The sequence below is a fragment of the Carex rostrata genome, chromosome 1 (assembly GCF_964058835.1).
Source record: "Carex rostrata chromosome 1, lpCarRost1.2, whole genome shotgun sequence".
NCBI lineage: Eukaryota > Viridiplantae > Streptophyta > Magnoliopsida > Poales > Cyperaceae > Carex > Carex rostrata.
The window spans coordinates 7346832-7368429 of record NC_135918.1 but is presented as its reverse complement, the minus strand read 5'-3'; the positions used below and the strand labels follow the sequence as shown (position 1 = coordinate 7368429).

The window sequence follows — 21598 nt, the reverse complement described above, 5'->3', positions numbered from 1 at the left end:
ATAGATATATATTTTGATGAACAATGTAACACTGTGACATAATTAGTGACTAATATTTTAATAATATAATAGATATTTTGTAACCAACAAGCTAATTATGAAAAATATCAGTATCCGTAACATTTAATATCCAATCTGTATCCGTATTTGAAAAATTATAACGGATATGGTAAGACCACTATCCGATCCGTATCCGACCGTTTACACCCTTAGGTGGGGGGGATCTCCAATTCAATATGCGCCCCCCCCCGCCCTCAAGAATGAGGTCGCAGATTGAATTGGAAGCCCTGATATATTTTGAATTCTTCAATTTCAGTATTGTTTTTTTTTTAATGGTATTAATAAAAATTTCGGATAAATAACTTTGTGTATTAAATCCTTGTATTTATTTACATCACGCAGTCGCAACTCATACGCAATCTGTCAAATGCAGAGGACCGTGAGGACACCACTATAGACCGCTTATATTTATGCTCAGGAAACTATGATTTGTTGATTTCGTTGCTTGATTATAGCGAAACAGAACACCACTATAGACCAGTTGCAACTTGCAAGTGCAACGCAATGGTAGGGCATCATAACTCATAATGCGTTGTTGGTCCCTCTCACTTTGCCTTTTATGTTGTTTTATATCCTAGGAAGGAAGAAAGATAGTTCACCTTCCTTTTTACCATAACCCATAAGAATATGGGAAGCGTATCCTCTACGGGGTCATAAGCTGCGGAGCTGTGCGAAGCTTTTAATCTGGTCCATTCGTTTTTGATCAGACGGACCAGATCAGATCTTGTCCGAATTGAAAAAATTCTCAAAATTTAAACTAAGAACTACATAGATCTGATTTGGTCCGTCCGATAAAAAACGAACGGACCATATTAAAAGCTCCGCACAACTCCGCAGAGGATACGCTTCCTAAGAATATGAGGAGGGTTCAAATGCCTCTACTTTTTGTGCCTCCATTATGTCTTCATTTTTAAAAACTCTAATAACTCAAAATTTAAAATATAAATGTCAAAATAAAACCGTTAGATGTGATCTATGTTATTTTCTTTATATGCTCATGAAATATTATCACATTTCAATTTTGATTTTATGTGAATTAATAATTTCAAAAATCAACATCTAGAAATTATCCACATTAGTATATTTTTTTTACAATATCTTGATAACAACCAAAACAGAGTTGAAATGTCATAATATTTTACATGTGTATAGATAAAATAATGTAGATCATATCCAACGGTTTTATTTTGACTTTTAATAATTGATGAGCTTGAACTCTTACTAGGTTACTAGCTTGGGTTCTTGTTACTGTAGATACTAAAGGAAAAAAAATTATTTGATTGCTACCAGAATTTGTGTTAGACTTTTCATTGTTCAGCACATTCTAAGCAGATATTTTATACATTACGGTGCTCTAGAAGGTTTGCATTGATAAGTGGCTAATATTTTTCCATATCAATCCAAAACTTGATTATAATTTTTTTATTCAAACAACTTTTTAGTTGCTAGAATTTGAGCAGGGGACCTAAATGAAGGACATCTTTTACCATTACATGTTATATAAACAAACAAAAGCACAAGCCAATGTTTTATAATATCCTCAAGGGAATAATTCGTACGCCATGATAAAATTTTATTCCTTCTCCACAAACCTAAGGGCCCATAGTTCTAGCCTTTTACATTTATTAAGCACAATCATACAAAATTTACATTATCTCTTCCCTGTCAATTACATTACCTATAAGTATTTAACTACATTTGCTGTATAGAAACACTAGGAGAAAAAAACAAAAGAAAAAACATAGCACAAACCTTTGGGTGCCTATAAAATAGAAATCCTACGTCAGTATATCACGCTAGTGGATATATATATATATATATATATATTATTTGTTGCACTTTGAGGAGGAAAATTTAATGTTACAGAGGTATCAGGTATGTCCTCATCAAGCACTAAATTTGACATGTCACCTCACAATTAGGTGTAATATATGGTTCTGTATTGCAAATGGGACTTGCTTAACCTGGCAAAACTATCTAATTTCTGTACATGTAGTAAGGATGAAATACTAGAAGGGGTGGGTGGTGTGAAGTAATTAATAAATTTGGAGGGTTTGGTTTGTAAGATGCATATCAGAAGTTTTCTTTGTGGAATTCAAATTTTGTGGTTGTCTTCCTTGAAAAGTCCTGTGCTAGATGACGCAGCTCTTTGGTCAGCACTGGCGCCCCACAATAGAATACCCCTGGAATGTCAAAGAAAATTGCCTTGTCAGTACAGGGATCTTATAAATATTAAATGTACATCTTATCAGTGTGCTATTTGGAAGAATGATCGCATGAACAGAAGTGGAGGAGCCATCCTAAAAATCAAGCTTAAATTAATTACAAGCAAGATGGCAACTTTTAAACGGCAACCCAGGTGGCCAGTTTATGTGGTGGATATAATAATTTGTCATACTTTCGACGTGTCAAAGATATATTATTGCTGGATAGCCTTCTCCTATCTAATCCCCAAAGAGTAAACAAATAGATATTAGTTGGAACCATTCTGTATTCCTCATGCAATTCTGGTAATACCTTCTTCAAGATACAATTGTATTTACAAATAATCAAATCTAGTGGGAGTAGCTTTCAGCTATGTCATACTCTCACAGGACTATTATTAGCATATCCACTGCGGTACCTTTTTTTTCTTCTTCATAATTTCATAGTTATAATGAAGATATTAGATATCCTATTTTATTGACCAAGTAGTCACTAACAATAATATAAAAGGCACAAAATAAAAGCATCAACCGAATATGCGATGCCAAATATGAAAGTATTTTTCTGAAGTCCCGTACATGTTCAATTTAATGTTCCTTTTATTAAACTATGTGGGTGCCAAAATATGCAAGTATTTCATTATAGTACCATAAATGTTCCTTTCATAAATATGTCTGCTCCAGTTTTGCATGGAAATTATTGTCAATCTATTGATTTAATATTGGGCAAGGACCAGTCAGATGGGTCCCCAGCAAAACATATAGTATAAATTAACAAGTCCGTGGTAAGTGAACTGTATAATGAGAAAGCTTTAAATTTCATTTCAGTCAAATATAAATTATATTTTTGTTGAATATATCTAGAAGAAGAATCAATTTTCCTCAACTAGCGCATGTCATGGTTGGTATTTGGTAAGACCGTACAAATACAACATTGAATAATGTAAGGTGGTTGGAACTCATGCATACACCAGTCTGTTTTCCACTTTTGACAAGAGAAAAGTATGCAAGCAAAAAGTAAAATGTAGAATAAATAAACAAAGAACAAAGAACTCACCAATGCGCTTGTCTCGGTGATTAAGTGCAATTCGTTTGTACACACTTCTCCAGTTGGGTCTGGCAAAATGTGTCTTGACTCTGGTCCCTGAAACAACATCGACCCCGTGCTTGGCATGATTCAACTGTTGCAACATGGCAATCAGAGCAGAGCGCACATCTCCCTCCTCATACACACTCGTACAATAATTATGTAGTTCTATAACTCTGTTTTTATCTGCCTCCGCCACGTCATCCATTACACCTCTGAACCACTCAAATGACCCTTGCTCTCTTGTCACCCAGTAAAAATATGCACGCCTTGTGTTGAAGGTGGCACTGGATCTGTTTGGGTTGTAATTCGGGTTTTGTTGGGCCGACTCGAGGTCGTCAGGTGAGAGAGAGTTAAGCTGCCCGATATTATTGATTATGTCCTTTATAATGGAGATGAAAGGTGTAGCGCCAATGCCTAAGCCTACTAGAAGCACTACTTCATATTGCTTATAGTCCTGTGCTGGTGCACCATAGGGTCCGTCTATCAATATACGTGGAAAACTGTACCAAACAGGTTACGATGTTGTCAACAGAATAGAAATGTAAATAATTGCGATTTAAAAGAAATTAATAAATTATAATTAGAAGAACAGCTAAAGGCAGAGGGACAAGGGAGATAGATAAAGCATCACACAAATTTTAAACAGAGAAATTTTCACTTGGTCAAAAAAGACTATTAAATTATATAAAAAAGGTACATCAAATCATTTTTCACAAGTATATCATAAAAACCTTTACACGTTTGCTTTTTTGAAAAAGACAAAGCAGATTCTGTAGAGCAACTCGATAACAATAGACAAGACAGAAAGTCAAAGGAAGTAATTACCAAGGGAACAACTCTAACCATGAGAAAGAGACAGGATGGATAGGAATCAAAATCCAAAGACCCGAACATAGAGAAAGGAACTCTTTTGTTGTGTCATGTAGATTTTCAGAAATGGTGGGCTATCTATCAAACATTTGATATGTAATCTTATCCATCTAAGCAACTCTACTAGGCCCCGCAAGCAGTCTCAAGTCCTATTTAATCTCTACCAATTTTGTTCGTTTTCAAAAATTGAAAATTGGCTTCTAATTTTCAGTTTTTTTTTTCCCCTTGTGAAACACTCTTTGAAAACATCATTTGACCACCTCCTGTTTGTCTCTCGAACAGAGAAAAATAGGAAAATTTTGTGATGCTTTTACATTGTTATTAAATAAACGATAAAATGAAACACTTTTCAACTGCTAATTTAAAATAGCAGATAGCATGCTATTGCTACATATTGACCACGAGTTTGGAATATTCAAACACATCTGTTTGACTGCATTTGGCCCAATAGGTCCTTGAAACTTGTTGAAAATGAACGTTAGATAATTAAAACAACTTCTAAACCTCAACCAGACTGGAGCACTAAAGAAAAGTAAGAGATAGAAGGTGGAAAAGAGGAGAACAGACTAGACTTTGCTGTAATTCAACTTACTTGGGAATGGAACTGCGGCTGTCTCTATCATAATCTGCTCGCAAAAGACCACTCTTTCCATCAGACGGTGGCTCACACACCTAATAACAACCAAACCCACTAATATCAGATCTCTAATCCTTCTTTTAACCAAATCTTGGAATAAAGTATAATTTAACGTCTCTTTCAAAAAAAGAAGTAAAATTTAACATTATCTAGGATTAAAGTGAAAACAATCCCAGGTTAGTAGGCTGTTAAATTTTTTTTAACTGTGAGTTACCTTGGAGAACACATTTTTGAGCTCCCTTGTCCAGTCTCCCAATGTTCTTATATGAACACTGACGTAATCATCCTGTGGTGCAGAGGTGATAGAGAAAGGATGCCTGTTTCACATTAATTTAACATTATTGACAAATTAACACCATATTGATCAATAGTAATTAACACGTTAAACATATACTTTATTTTTATACAGAGAAGTATATGGCATCCAATAGTTGCACTTTCAATATCCATGGAACATATAATTACTTAGGTCGTAAATAGATACAGTACTACTTCAACAAAAATGAGCAGTTAACTACTATATTCAATTTCCATTTGTGTCATCAAAGAAGATACTGTTATTAATGTTAACAAGAACTGAATTGTGCGACTTCTGGATATGCTAATGGCTCAAAATTATAAAGAAGGAAGAAATGTACCATTGGAAAGGAGAGACGGCAGCACAGTTAACAAAGATATACTGGCCACTACGGTATCGGAATCCTTGTGGTTTTGACATGTGCAGGGTTAGCACATTACCAGGATACACAGCTACTTTCAGGATCTTGACTGGCCTCACGCTCGACCTTAGTGCTCTTTTTAACCTCTCACCGGCATATAAGATCATTGGTATTGCTAGATACATCCAAGTCTGTTACACAAAGAGGATAATATGTTATCAAGCTTGTTACACTAATAAGAAGTATTATAATTTTTTGAAGAGAGGATTTGTGTGATTACCGTCTTGTTGTACCACTTGTGGGAGAGATAGAGAAAGATCCCATGAATAATGAGCAAAATGTAGACAATCACAAAGAGGTGATGTGAGTACCAAAATGCATTGAAACCAGTGAGCCGGTTAAGTGGACCCGGAAGCTTAATTCGGCCACGCCTAAACCAAGGAGTGGCAAGCGTGAATGCAATAGCCATTAAAACTACAATCACCACACCTGTCCATCCCTCTGTACCTTTAACAAACCACCAATAGTTATCAGGCCTCTTATCACCAAAAAATTGTTTCATCGGCTCATATGCTTCATCAGATGCATGTAGAAGACGTGGGAAATCACATGTCAAGTGCGAAATTGCATGTAATCCAACACCAATCGTTATTCCCACAGCAATTACCTGTAAGTAATGGTGGAACATTTGAACTTATCAACATGAGTAAAATTTGCAAGGGTTTTTCAAGCTTCCTAATTAGTTGCTAATCATAATGTCATTGAGTACCTTATGGAAGTTGAGATTATCATCAAATGGTAGGACGTGGCCAAGCCTAGTCTTATTGCGGATCCAAGTTATTGTGTTACGACAAACCGGCAGTAAAATGAGTGCCATGTTGAACTTTAGTGTTTCTGCTCCACCCTTGGCAACACATACACAGTAACCCATCACATGAAAGACCGCACGGTGCCTGTACTGCATGAATTTCCATGTGAAAAGGGCGATGCAGATGCTAAGCCAGACTGCCATCACCCAAACTCTCTTCCAGTTGTCTTCCATGAAATATTTGGTGTTTTGGTACCACCGCCTCAGCGGGTTTGGTTCCTGGGTCGGTCTCAGGTTCTGGCTCAGCATCTGGCTTAAGTTCTTGCTGTTGGTTGTTGTGCTTAATTGTACAGACTTGCCAGGGCCTTCTAGCAGTAGCATTTCTAAATTGTATATCTGTTCAATTGAATGGAAGCTCCAATGTTATTACTTAAATTACAAAAATGCAGTAATTTTTTAAGTTATTCTTGAATCAATAAAGTTGACCTCAATGTAGCCTACGCCGTTAGGGTCTAGTTCTTCCATAATTAACCTAGCATACTCCTCTGCCTGTTCTTGGACATTTTTCAGTTTGTTTTCTGAAGCACTTAGAGCGATAATCTGTTTAATAATAAAAAAAACATAATTATGATGTCACCATGTATGCAAATCAAAAGGATTAATATTATGCAAAACAAAAGAAAAGTGTACTTCATTATTAATTGTATCTCCAGATTTCGTCGAAAATACGATTGAGGCCGTGGTACTATGCATTGCGCATATTGGTCCATACTACGGATCAATAACTTCGTTTTCAAGGTCCAAACGGTTGATCTGAACCGTTCAATATGATCTCCATATGAAATTGTACTTGCATACTAAATTTTATATTTTTTAGAATTTTTTTTTACTATTTTTCAGTTACATAGAAATTCACTATTTTTGAATGATCTAGAATCTTTAGATCAACTGATTTTCTACCTATCTAAAAAAATAGTAAAAAATTCTACAAAATATAAAATTTATAAACAAGTATTTTCTTCTAATCAAACTTTGTTTATTATTTAAGTTCAGACTTAAACATGTGTGCTTCTTAAAAAAATCAAGAAAGTGCACACTACATTAGTGGTTTGACACTACCCGGGGCAGGGGTGGGGGCGGGGGGGGGGCGGCAGCCTGTGCCCGGACCGCCCGTGGCTGCTGCCCGGGATACCCGTGTCTCAGTTCTGGGTATAGGCGGGTAAACGGGTACACGGATAAGGGTATAAAACAAGCAGGGCACGGCTTTTCGGAAAAAAAACCCGACCATACCCAGATCGGTTTACCCGTATACTCCCGTGAACCCGTGTGCCCGCACCCGTACCTGTACCCGTTTTTTTTTTATTTCAAATTTTTCCCCCTCCGGCCGGTTCAAACAAAACCGGGCCTGGTTCAAATTTTTAATCTATTGTTTTAAAATAATTCATAATTATTTTTAAAGTAATTGATTTAAGAAAATTTTTATTTTTATTTTATTGTTTTAAAGTTTCTGATTTAATTATATTTTTTATTTATATTTTATTTAACCTATTAAAAATAAATGAACGTTTAGAAAATATATTATCAATTTAAAATGAACATTTAGAAAATATATTATCAATTTAAAATGTAAACTAAAAATTTCGAGATATAAAAAAATTATGAAACTATATAATTAGAATGAGAATTTGAAAATAAAATAAAATGACTCGTGTAAAGAAATAAATAAATATATTTGTACTTAGCCGAATAAATATACAAATTTTCACATGAATAATTTTTATATATAAGTTACAATTTTTATTTATTTATATACACTATTTGATATTGAACTATTCAGATTTTAAAAGTCGAATTATAAATACGTAATATATTCGTACGACAACGAGTCAACGACACTGTAAAATAAAAAAATTAAAAAAAAAAAACCGGACCGCCCTGCCCCCCGCGGGTATAACGGGCACGGGTATTAGACGGGTAGGGCACGGTTTTTGAAAAAAATACCCGTGATACCCGGTCCGAATTACCCGTATGTGCCCGTGCCCGAATATGCCCGGCCCGCCCTGCCCCTACCCGAGAGCAAACCAATACACTACATCACTGCTACTGCTACATAGCCTGCCATTATTGACCGCAGTGGCTGACTTACAACTCGGATGCCATCCAATTAAATTAAGCCACATCAGTCAGAGTAAAAGAACGTAATTATTGATGGTGTATAAAGTGAGAGGCTTACCTCCTTGACCTCCTCTTCAGTAATCCTTCCATCGGCGTTCTTGTCCACCCTGTTTGATATGAACAGGATATTTCTTTTTTTCAAAACAATTAACCAAAATAAATGCAATAAAGAAAGCGCATTTGAAATAAACCCACTTCACTTACATGTCAAAGAAAGTTTGGAGCCTTGAATCAAAACTCTGATCCGTAATTTGATCCCAGAACTCTCTGAGCTCAGCTTTACTAATCGTATCTCCATGTATATTTCTTCTCCTCGCCAACGCATCGAAAAGTTCATTAGCAAACGCTGATTCCTTCATTCCTACAATTGCCCATTTCACTCTGTCAACTTTCTTTGACATCAAATTACAATTACAAGTTAAACAAGAACTTAAATTAAGTACCTATACACTGCCCAAATTTCGATTTATGAAGCAATCCAGCTGAAGAGGCGAGTTCATCGAACCGTTTTTCAACTGCTGACCAGCCAGCCCCACCATCAGTCTTACTGATAAACTTTAGTCCCTTGAGTGCATGTGCAGTGGCCGATTTAGACCTGTCAATGCGTGCTCCGGTTCGCCTATTCCCGGAGGCCAGTCTTCTTAGCTCCTGAGATACCTGTCTAAATTTAGACGAAGCAGATCGCATCATGTTTGAGCCAACGGAGCGTTTCTCCAGCGTCTTTGCCAGTAGCATCACGTCTGGATCCTCCTCTCCAGTTGAGCCTCCATTGTTTCCCGCCGGCTTGACACTGTGTACCGCCACGGAGTCATCACGCACGTCCAGCGTAATCTCCACATAAGCCAAGTCGTCATCTCCATTGGATGATCGGCCCGGAGAGGTGAGAGCGGAGTCGTTGAAACGGGCGCTCTTGCGAACCCCGCGCTTGTTGAGGGGGCCACTGAGAGGTCCGCTATACGGGATGCGGTCCCCACCGGCAGACGATGACGTGGAAGGACTAGTGAGTTCCGCCTCCACTATGTCGTCAGTACCCATTTCTCAGATCTAATCGCGGATCTGATCAAATTTTGGCTTTGGTTGCTATCTCTAATCTCTCCAAGTGGTGATAAGTAAGAAGCAGAGCAGAGAGCGTTTTGAGAGAGGTGATAAAGAGAGGGAGAAAGGGAAGTTTCGGGATTGGAGCGTTAGAGAGGTGTGGGAAATGAGGTGGGAGAATTTATATATAATAATATTTGGCGGTATCTCTGCTTCTATCCTTCTAGTCTTCTACAAGTTCTCGTCTGCTGCGTAAACGATTAAAATTACTAATTTCGTGATTAGTCTCCGACTCTGTTAATTGTGCGAGATTTTGTTGGGAGTATTTATAGGTCAGGAACACGGGACCTCGTAGCGTATACTCTGCGTTAACTCAAAAGGGTATGTTTCGAGTTAAATGAATTTTAACCGTCCGATCTGTTTTAAAATTTGTGTGGACTAGATTTGCACTAATATTGAAAGACTCCAATGTTATAAGCGGATGCCGGATTCGCTCTGTTTAAAATCAGACGGCTCAGATTCATTAAATCAAAAATTACCTTTTGAGTTAATGCAGAGGATACGCATTCGTACTTTGCTTCTATGACTGACTGTTGTTGTGGGTAGAGTGTCGGTCCCAAATTTTAATTTTTTTATTCGTTGGGAACAAAAGACGGATTTACTTTTTTAAAAATTCAAATTTTTAGATAAGGAATTGATTATTTTTTTCAAAAAATAGATGAAACCGTTCCCGTTCCACCAAACAGTCCATAGTGACTGACGAATTATTCGGGTTCGGTTTAACAAGGTTAAAAATTCGTGATTCGGAAATAATTCAGTCGGAGAATGATTTGGAATTATCTGGATCAGAGATCTCAGTCCTATAAGGGAGCAAAAAAAAAAGTTCTGCGAAAAATTCGTGAATAATTCTTAAAATTTGGTAAAAGTTCGTAAAATCTGCGAATAATTTGGTCAACCAAATAATTCAACATTCGGTTCTGCATCACAAAAAAAAACTAATTATTCGCTAATCTTTGTGGCTATGCTACTAGAACCTAAACTTGATGGAGCCGAATTATTGGTGTGATTTCATCTATTTTCTAAATTAATAGAGCAATCAATTCTTTTTCTGAAAATTTGAATTTTTTTTTCTAGAAAAAAATGATGACCGACCGTGTTAATTGCTTAATATTTAATTTCTGATGATTGACGAAGGACACTGGAAATTGCTTATATTTAATTTATTTTATACTTTTCTTACTCTAGAGATTGTTTGACATATGACAACATAAATAATAGGGCGACTATAGAAAGATTGACGGATTAAATGTTGATAGTTATCTATTAAATTGATTTTCTATTAAGTGAAATTTCAAATAATTATTTCTTAAGTTATAAATAAAAAATTAATTAATTAGATATGTTGTATATATCAAGCATGTATATTCAAAACATACATAATTTTAATTACTTCTTAAATTATATTTAATTATGCAACATATTTTAAAAATCATAAATATCCGACTTAGGATTTTAATACTCCGACACATATTTAATTATGCAACAATTAAAAATCATAAAAAGAAAAAGACACAAACTACAACATTGTGAAAACAAATTAAAATCCACCAAATATCTCACAGGCCGAAATTTTTAAATATACCATACTCCAAAAAAAAAAATAAACCAAACAACCACGATTTCTAAAAAATTCGAATTTTGACACGCCGTATCCCGTAGGTGCGGTCACCCCTTCTTTTCGTTCAGATTGAACTGCCGCACGAGAAAAACCAAAAAAAAAGAAAAAAAAAGGTGGCCACATCCCCTAGATGCGGCCTGCAGAAAAGTGGCCGCATCCTCGCATCTAGAGGATGCGGTCATATCAAAATTCAAAATTTTCAGAAAACGTGATGGTTTGATTTATTTTTTTGAGATTATGGTATATTTAAAAATTTCTGTCCCACAGGTGTCGGAGAGATTTGTTGGAATTACTTCTCAAATCCTCCTATCTATTTTTTTTTTAAAATAAAATAGTTTGTTCTTGCAAAACTACACGCGATAACAAAAAATATTATAAAATACAAGAATTAAGTTGATAGGGTCAAGCCTTAAAATATAGATTAATTTAAAATAGGATACAATCAATATGTGATTGCTCAATGAATATTAAACATGAAAAATAAGTTACATCTCTAAACATTTAAATTACATTCCTCTTCAGAGGCAGATTCACTCTATCTTAGAATGATGATTAATTGACCTCCAGTTATTTTGAAATTTTTTATAACTATACATTATTTTCTATATAGCTCAAATGAAAATACTACGAGTACTGTAAATTTGATCTAGATTCGCAGTTTGAAAATTTTATGAATGATGCTCATTCGTATTTAACCACCATTACTTGAAAGTCTAGATTCACCTCTGTCTCTCTCGGACTTGACTGAACACAATTGCGACGGACGGTCCAGATTTATTCTCAGCCGGTACTTGTTCAGGATGGCGCAAGGAACAATATTATTTGTGCTTTGAGATTCGTGTCAAGTTAAAAAGAACAATTTTAGATTGGCCGATTCAATTGTACTCAGTATGGTAACATGAGGGGATGTGAATTGGTCCCTCTCCATAATAGGAAGATATCAATTATAAAGACTGTTCGGCAGCCGCATAGACTTGATAAGACCGTTAAATGCTCAGCTCTTAATTATAAAAATGTCAAAGACAATAAATTTGCAAACATGATTTTGTGATCAATCAATTTCGAACAAGTCAAGAGTAGGTGGAAGCAACTGTTGTCTGTTCTCTGTTGGCGGGCATGGTTTTTCTTTTTGACGCAATCCCTTGTTTTGTTTAAATTACAAGTCAAAAACCAACTAGCGTAGTCATGTTTGCATGCACACAGTGCGCATTGATTTGAATCTTGACACGGTCTCTCATCCCACAAAAAGAAAGTGAATTAAAATACTTAAGAAATCAAATACAGCAACCAGTGAAAGTGGGGAAGTTGGTCCCTCTCCAATTTTTTTATTTATTTATACCATATTAAAAAAAAAATGTTTTCTCTCGAATTTCAAAAAAATATCAGGACCACCAATTCAATCTGCGATCTCATTTTTTAAGAACCGCGGGTTAAATTAGAGGCCCTCTAAAATTCAAAAATACACTGTAATATACTGATATTTAAATTTTTAGGGGCCTCCAATTCAATCTGCGGCCCTCCAAAAATGGGAGTGCATATTGAATTGGAGGCTCTGATATTTTTCGAATTTTTTTTTTTCTTTTTGAAATGTTATTAATAAAAATTTCGGCTCTCCAGTGGTTCGGAGAATTTTGCTTTTTTTTTCACAAAAAAGAAGAAGCAAGAGTTCAAGTTGGAATCTGCTTTTTTTTAATGGATATGTATATTTGAGTAAACGTGCTGATTATTTGCTCAATTTTCGCTGCTAGTGGCAGAATAATTCCGGCTTTGATTGATGTACCAAACTTCGAAATTATCTGTTTATCTTCGCTGCTAGTGGCAGAATAAAGAACGATATGTTGTGCAATAATCCAAGCGAAGCTAAATCAAACCACATCCTTTACACCTAATGAAAAGAAAAAAAAAATGGCAATAAATACATTCAGACATGAACCGTGATTACTTAAAGTATCCAATTTACTTAATAATCTATACATTTTGCATATGTTTATTGTTCATGTGATGCATTTATACTTGATCTATAATTAATGGCGACACAAAATCAACATTTATATTCTACACAGTAATTTAATTTGGTACATATATCTATATAGGCAGTAGCGGAGCCATTATGTGAAGTAGTATAAATATATTGGCATGTCTATTTCTAGAAATTAGATTGTCTACTTCTGTCCTTTGATAATTCAATACTGCAATCTAATTGAATGCAGTGGCGGAACTAGGAATAATCGGTGGGGAGCCTAACTAGAGACGGATCACTCAATCGCGTGCCCTTGTCACCTCGTCGTAGAGCCCAGTCGCCAAAGTGCCATGGGGGGGGGGGGGGGGGGGGGGGGGGGGAGGGAGGGGGGTTAGGGCTCAGGCTGGCTCAAGCCTTGGTTTCGCCCTTGATTGAATGAATTAAATTGTAAATTGTGACTGATAATCGACTAAAATTGTTGAATGTTAATGTTTTTCTTAATTTCAGTTTAAATCGGACTTATAATTTGATGAGATTGATTAAAATGATTCAAGTATATAAGTTAATTTTGCTCACTGAATCAGTTATCCAAAACATTTTGCTTATCCCAACTGAAATTCTGACTAAACCACTGTATATACAGATAATATACTAAGTATATGATATGGTTATACCTAGCTTGTAAGTAGACATTTGCTAACGGGTTACCCGTGACCCGTTCCGGGTTACCCGTTAGGGGTAACGGGTAGGACGGGTACGGGTAAAACCCGTAACGGGTAGACGGGTAATTTTTCCAAAACCTCTATCCGGTCCGTTTATTACCCGTACCCGTTGCGGGTTGACGGGTACGGGTACCGCGGGTACGGATCCGGGTATCCGGGTACGGGTCCGGTCCGCCCGGTTTTTTTTTTTTTTTTTTTTTTTTCTGTTTTTTCCCTTTTTTTTCTGTTTTTTTCAAAAAATTCAAATTTTTTTGAAGTGAAACGGGTCGGGTACGGGTAACGGGTAACGGGTACGGGTATGCGGGTAGATGGGTACGGGTAGGCGGGTACGGGTATGCGGGTAGATGGGTACGGGTAGGCGGGTACGGGTAGGCGGGTAGACGGGTACGGGTATAACGGGTTTTTTTTCAAATTAGGTTGTCCGGTCCGTTTATTACCCGTACCCGTCTACCCGTTTGTACCCGGGCAACGGGTACGGGTAGCTCGGGTAACGGGTACGGACCGGGCAAAACGGGCTGAACCCGTTAGGGGTTTAGCAAACGTCTACTTGTAAGTGCAAAAGCGTGTTGAATTACTAAAACATTCTAGAAACTCAGTGACCATATTCTTTGTCATATTCAATTAACAACTAGCAAACAGCTGTCCATGAAGATTAATCCATTCCAAACAAAGTAATAAAAAAAAGGGGAAATAAATCCAAAAAATCTTGAGAGCAATATCTGCATGCCGACTTCCTAACTTTGAAAATGGTTATTCTTTTAATTTTAAAAAATATATATTATGGTGTGTGTGTTTTGACTTTTTATTGTATTTTTTTACCATTATAGCCGTTGAATTTTCATATCAAAATTTCAAATATTGATTTAATAAAGGACAAAATAGATTGAAAGTAGTCAAAACTGTTTTAATACCTGTTGGTTTCTATATTAAGTAAAAAAAATACCAAAATAAAATTATATTTTCACATGTTCAAAAGATTATGTATTTTGCTAAAATATTATGATTAGACTAAATTTTTATTGAAAATTTTATCTTCTTGTTAAAAAGATTTTAGGTCCATATATCAATACTTTGGATTGGCTTAACAAAATGTCAATGTATGATATTAATGCAGCATATGAGTTTAATTAATGATATGTACTTATAAAAAAAAACTAAACTTAACTAAAGCATTTGCAATTTAGAATAGTAATTATCTTTATTAGTTTATATATTAGTTTGTTCTGAAATTTTTATTAATACTATTGTAAAAAAAAAAACCCCACAAATTATGGGGAATTTGAAAAATACCAGGGTCTCAAATTAAATATGCGGCCTCATTCTGGGGGGAGGGGGGGCATGTTGAATTTGAATTGGAGGCTTCCCAAAAACTCAAAAATGCACTGTAATATACTGATATGTAGGTTTTTGAGGGACCTCCAATTCAATATGCGGTCCTCCAAGAATAGAGCCGCATATTGAATTGAAGACCCTGGTATTTTTCGAATTCCTCAATTTGAGTGGTGTTTTGGTTTATTTTGAAATGGTATTAATAAAAAATTTGGGCTCAGGTTATATATTTAATATTTGCACTTCAAAATTAAACATAAATTGTTGAAAAACTACATAACGGAGAACTTTATAAAAAAAAAAGAAAAAACAAATGGGGAGTGCTATTCTAAGAGCTCAAATTGTATTATTGAGTGCAAAGAGAAAATTTTGCTTCAGTATACCATATTTATCCTTATTTAATACATACTTCTTTTGTTTTGAACGGTATAAAAAAATATATTTAATGCATTAAATATGGAAGATAATATTACCATAGTTCTTTGAGAAAATTCAAGATGTTATTGATCGGTGCTGTACTGTATCACTTGATTGCAGCAAAGAAATGTCATTAATTGTTTTAACCTTTTACAACATTTCATTTGGAAGAAAATTCTATGTATCTTGATATGCTCCATCATAAAATATAAAAGATCTTTTAAAAAAAAAAAATGAAAGACTTACACACCAAGAAGATTATCTTATTTATTCACATGTTTACTCTTCTTCAAATAATAAATATATAGACTGCACAAATCTCAAGATGTGATAGACGCAGAGGTGCAAACTAATCAAATATGATTCGTCCATATACAGATAAAATTTCGGTTCAAAAGTGGATACAAATATGGATAATTATCCATACCCATTATCAAAACAAATCCTAGATATTGAAACAAGTATTTTCTTTTTTGGAAAATTTCATTTTTTTGCAAAGATAATATTAATATATTATTATCAAACAAATCATAATCCTCGGCAGCAACCAAATTGGTATGGTACAAAAAAAATGATTTTCTGAAAAAAAAAATATTAAAGTAATTATGGCGTACATTTATGTGATGTTTTGCGCAAAATAAAAATGTTTAAATTAGAAAATTTAAATCATTTTGATATTTGAGTTAATTTGAAATTCAATTAGTAGTTCAAAATAATTTTGGTGTACACCCTCAAAATTTTAAAATTGTTAGATGGAATGGTAAGCATCATTCAAATTGATTATAATATGATACATATGATATTTAATTTTCTAATTTGAATAATGTTTGATATTTTTCAAAATATCAAATAGATATACTTTCGAAAATATTTCATACTATGGAAGTAATAGCAAAGTAGGTTGTGTACTTTAATTTAGGTTCAATTATTGATATGATTCAGCTTGGGTTTTAGTTTATTAATGAATAATAATTTGTTTGTTATGAAGGTTTCTGAAATATTTGATAATACTCTAGTACTATATTAGTTTTTATGATAGATTATAGTTAACACCATATGAATGTAAACCACAGAAAGTCAATTTTGTAAAAAAATATAATTTACTTATTTCCATAATAAAGGGACCTAACGGCTGGACAACTGTTCCTTCAATTCTATCATAGATAGTTTCCTTTTAAAAGAATTAATGAAGTATAGAACAAAAATTACGGAAAACATTAATTAGGGGTAGAGGTGGTATAACTGTAAAAAAATTGGATTGAGCGCTGAATATTTGAAAACTAGCTCTGAAGATAGCGCTACCCAAAACAAATTGACAAGTATACTTATAAAAGGTCAAAAACACTGTACAATTTTCAGAATAGTTTTTAGAAAAAATAAAACGCTGAATTGACAAAGACATTTAATTTACCAAAGACTATTGAAGGTTAAAAAAATAATAAAGCATTGCAAGTTGAAAGCATCATTTGATTGATGCATGATTTAATTGTTGAAATGAAATGTTAGGTCCTGTTCGGCGGAACCGATGGAATGGGAATAGGAATAGGAACAAGAAAAGTTTGAACTAAAAATTACTGTTCACACGGGAAAAAAAAATAGTCTGAGTGGAATTTTTTTTCCCACGTAAACAGTAATTTCATTGCTGCAGCTGAACAGACCCTTAATGAAAAAACAAAAGAAGACAATTGTAATAAAGCATTTAATGTGATAAAACGGAAAGGACTTTACTAGCGAGGAAGTTGCGTGACAGATGCATATACAACTCGTGCTCTAATTTGTCATAAACCAACCCTATCTTATTTAATTATAATCGGTTCCAAGATATACATATAAGCATATAGGCAACCCCACCTAACAAATCTTATTTATTATATCAATTCCAAGATATACATATATACATATAGGCAACCCCACCTAGTAAACTATCCAAGTGCATAAATGACAAATCCAATTCAAAGTTCTTCTCAATTAGCTGATTAGCCTGATTTTAATCTCATTTAGTTATTTGATATGTACGATATATATACAATTTGAATAATTTTTTAACATACTAAGAATTAGCATTTGATTTAGCTCATATTTAATTGTGGTAATGTCGTGGAGTAAGTATCTTATTCCACATTTATGCTGTCAAATATGAATTAAGTACGATGAAATAGCAAGGAGTAAAAAATCACTTATAGATTGATTAACTTATTCTACGTTATTGTTATAGTTAGTATTGTTATCTTTGTCATCATTATCGTTATTATTATTATTTTATTATTATTAATTTTATAATTATTATTACAATTATTATTATCAATATTATTATTGTTGTTATTATTATTATTACTACTACTATTATTATTATGAAGAGGGTACAAATGCCTCATCATATTTTATACTTTTTTTTTGTTTTTATGTCCAAACCATCGATCTGAACCCTTCAACGTAACCTCCGTATTAGTTTGGGATCAAAATTTATATTTTCTTCGAAATTGTTTATTTTTTTTTAGATAGGCACAAAATTATTGTTTCTGGGCTATAAAAAAATAGTAAACAATTTTCAAAAAAATATAAAATTTGATCTCCAAGCACATTTTAATATGGATTTTATGTTGAGTTGTTCAGATCAATAGTTTCGACTTTGAAAACGGAAATATAGGATGTGATGCACGAAAGACATAATGCATTTGATTCCTTAGTCGTAAACAAGTAATGCGTAATTCTAAAAACCTTTAGTCGTAATTTTTTGTGTCTGCATATTAGTATTTCACCTACATTTAAATTTTTGCTCAGTAAGAATGAACTTAGTTTCTATGCATTTAGTTATTTTCAAGTATGCGTAAGACTAAACTAACATTTATAAAAAAATTTAATTTTTAATTATTTTGTAATTAAAAAAGCTTGCTAATTGTTATCAAATTCGTAATACAAAATATGAAGATTAAGAGGTTCAACTTATTCCATCATAACTTTAACCTACAATCAAACAAAAATATCTCATGCCATCTTAATTTAAAATAAACAACTTATTACATTATAACTTTTAACCCGCAATCAAATATGAACTTAGTGACTAAAATAATATTTTTATGTGAAAAAATGCCTGTTCCAACTACAAATGGAACATCTTTTGTGATTATTTAAAATTGCTAACATGTGTGCTATACACTTCCACGTCCAAAGTCTTGAAAATGATGACGAGGAATGCATCATTAAGCATGAGAATGACATGATAAAAATCGAACCTAGAAATCAGATTAAGAAACAATTATTCAGAAACATAAAAGTATAACGAGGAGGGTTCAAATGCACCCAAATGCATTCTATCTTTCAAATTTTTTTTCTCTGTTTTCAAAATCCGAATAGTTAATCTGAACCGTTAGATGCGATCTATATATTAAGATGTGCTTGAAGACCAAATTTTACATTTTTTGAAATTTTTTTACTATTTATTAAGCCACTTTGAAAATCGTTGATTTTTCATTTTATGGACCATTGGATCAGCGATTTTCAAAATGGCTTAATAAATAGTAAAAAAATTTCAAAAGATGTAAAATTTGGTCTCCAAGAACATCTTAATATATAGATCGCATCTAACGGTTCGGATTGATTGTTTTGACTTTGAAAACAGAGATAAAGGATATGAAAGATAGAGTGCATTTGAGTGCACAAAAATTTGGGTGCATTTGAACCCTCAAGTATAATATGGGCTATTAGATGTACGCACTATTGGATAATGTTTTTTAAGGCTATTTATGTAAAAAAATTTAAATGATATAAAATTAACAGTCATTTATAAATCTTTAAATGATAATTAAATTGGATGAATTTTGATTTTTCTTTTTAGGCTATTTATATGTTCAATGGATACCTTCAAAAAAAAATTCACTGTATTTAAAAATATTTGAAAAAATATTGCCAAAATAGCCATAGTAACAATTTTTAAATCCTGTCTTAAACGACATGATGCGATAGGGACCGAATTTTTAAATTAATAACATTGAAAAATAGATCTCTAGAAATTTAGAAATGTATCGAAAATAGGAAAGGAGGGTATTCTTTTTTTCATCTCTATTATCTATTAATTATTTTCTGACAAACTAAGGGTGCGTTTCGATGAAGAATAGTTGCTGACAAACTGAGCGGTGGATTAGTGAGAATAGTGGCTAAACCAAGAATGAAAAATAATTGCTAATTCAATATTTGGTTGGATTAGTAAAACGGTGAGCGAATCCATAAAAGACAAACAAAGAATAGTAGGTGGGTCTTCATTCAAACATCAAATAGTTCAAAAAAATAATATTATTTTCGAATTAATACTATTCTAACTTCATCCAAATGCACCCTAAAAGAATAAAAAAAAAATAGAAATGTGAAATGCTAACGCATTTCAAAATAAATTAAAGGTTGGTAAAGAAGCACACGGCTTCATTTTCAATCATTAAGGGGGGACAGTGAGATAGATCTCTTTTAATGAAAGCACCATCCATTAACTAAATTGAGCTTAATCAAGCACCTCTCCAATCTCTACTTTCAATGGATACCTCCATTTAAATTTGGGCACAGAATTCCCCCCTCACGGATGCTTTGAATTTTGAACACGTGGTTTGGTTTGATTTGATTATTTTACCAAGTTCGATTCCCTTAGTTGGTCATTATATATGACGTATGTCAATAGTAGGTGACATATCAATAGTTGGTGGAACGAGGAGAAGAAAGATGATTTCAATTTGGTTGAAGAAATTTGGGCGAAGCGAAATGGAATCCAAATTTGGGACAAGTCAAGGTCAATTTAGTACATCCATCGTATATAGACCATATCTTTAAGTTAGTTTTATGCAACTAAAAAAAGTTAAAAAGGGAAAGTTTTGTGCAACTAATGTCAGTTTACTGATTTAATAAGGAGGAAGAAAGGTATTGGTTTGTGCTTTAGCTAGTTGTTATACACAGAGACCACAAAAAATTATTTAAAGAACTAGAAGAAAATAAACAAAAAGGTTTTTTTTTGAGAGAATATCTAATATTGTTAGGGGTTATTTTAGAAACGCGGAATACCGGTACACAGTGTCAACTACAAGAAACCCGCAATAGATCCAATATTTTGTATACCAAGGTAAACCGAATAATTAGCGACAAATACAATTTGTATGCAATCAAAACCAACAACAATAGAGAAAATATGATACCGCGAGATAGATCAAGTCCAACAAGCACACAAGAGAAAGCATACAAGAGGTAAGGTGGTTCGGTCGAGCCTACTCCACCGGAAGGTAATCAACCGACAAACTTCACTATTAATCAAGAGATTACAAGGAATATAAGAGTGTTCCAATTATTAGCACAAATAATCACTCTATCTCACTGTCTCTACCTCTTTTTTTTTTTCTCTTTCTTACTTTCTGTCTTGCACAAGGAGCAGCCACACCACTAAACAAAACAGTTGGGTTACAAGCATAGTGACAAATGAATTATTCGAATTCGGTTCAACGGGATCAAAAATTCGTGATTCGGGTATAATTCGGAGGAATGATTCGTGGTTTAAACAAGAGATGTTACGAGTTTAAAAATTAAATTTTACATAGAAGATTCATGGAACATTTCACATTGAATCCGGTATGAATAATTTTTTCTTAAAAAGCTCCTGTCACGCATGGGAGATGGGCCCCGCTATGAATGTTTTTCAAATTTTGGCACTTTTTTCAAAGAAACCATGTGATGTTGTGAAAGACACTGACGAATTTTTCTATAAAAGCCACGTTTAATTCGTAGAATTCGATAAATACACGAATTCTTGTATTATATGCGGATTGATACGTTTATAGACCAAAAATTTAATTTTATTGTGGATATTAGATTCCTCCTTTTTCTAAAAAGTATAATTGAAATAAAGTAAAAGTAACAACATTAAATGATTTGAAATTGTTTGGGATCTCTCTCAGTTTTTTTTATTCTGTGTTTTATATTTG

At 33.7% G+C, this 21598-nt stretch overlaps 2 protein-coding genes across 2 annotated transcripts in view; one reads left to right on the top strand and one right to left on the bottom strand.

The window, feature by feature from the left end:
* LOC144555401 (uncharacterized) overlaps positions 1-21598 on the top strand; it is an 89887-nt gene that overhangs the window by 11313 nt on the left and 56976 nt on the right. The gene's annotated exons all lie outside the window — the stretch shown is intronic.
* On the bottom strand, positions 1610-9826 carry LOC144555368 (respiratory burst oxidase homolog protein B-like). Its single transcript, XM_078303670.1, has 11 exons — positions 8947-9826; positions 8708-8864; positions 8562-8610; positions 6815-6928; positions 6290-6724; positions 5801-6187; positions 5500-5711; positions 5076-5178; positions 4817-4896; positions 3322-3854; positions 1610-2243 (listed from the first exon to the last, which is right to left on the bottom strand). The coding sequence occupies exons 1-11, from the start codon at positions 9536-9538 to the stop codon at positions 2134-2136; spliced, it is 2772 nt and encodes a 923-aa protein (XP_078159796.1). The 5' UTR covers positions 9539-9826; the 3' UTR covers positions 1610-2133.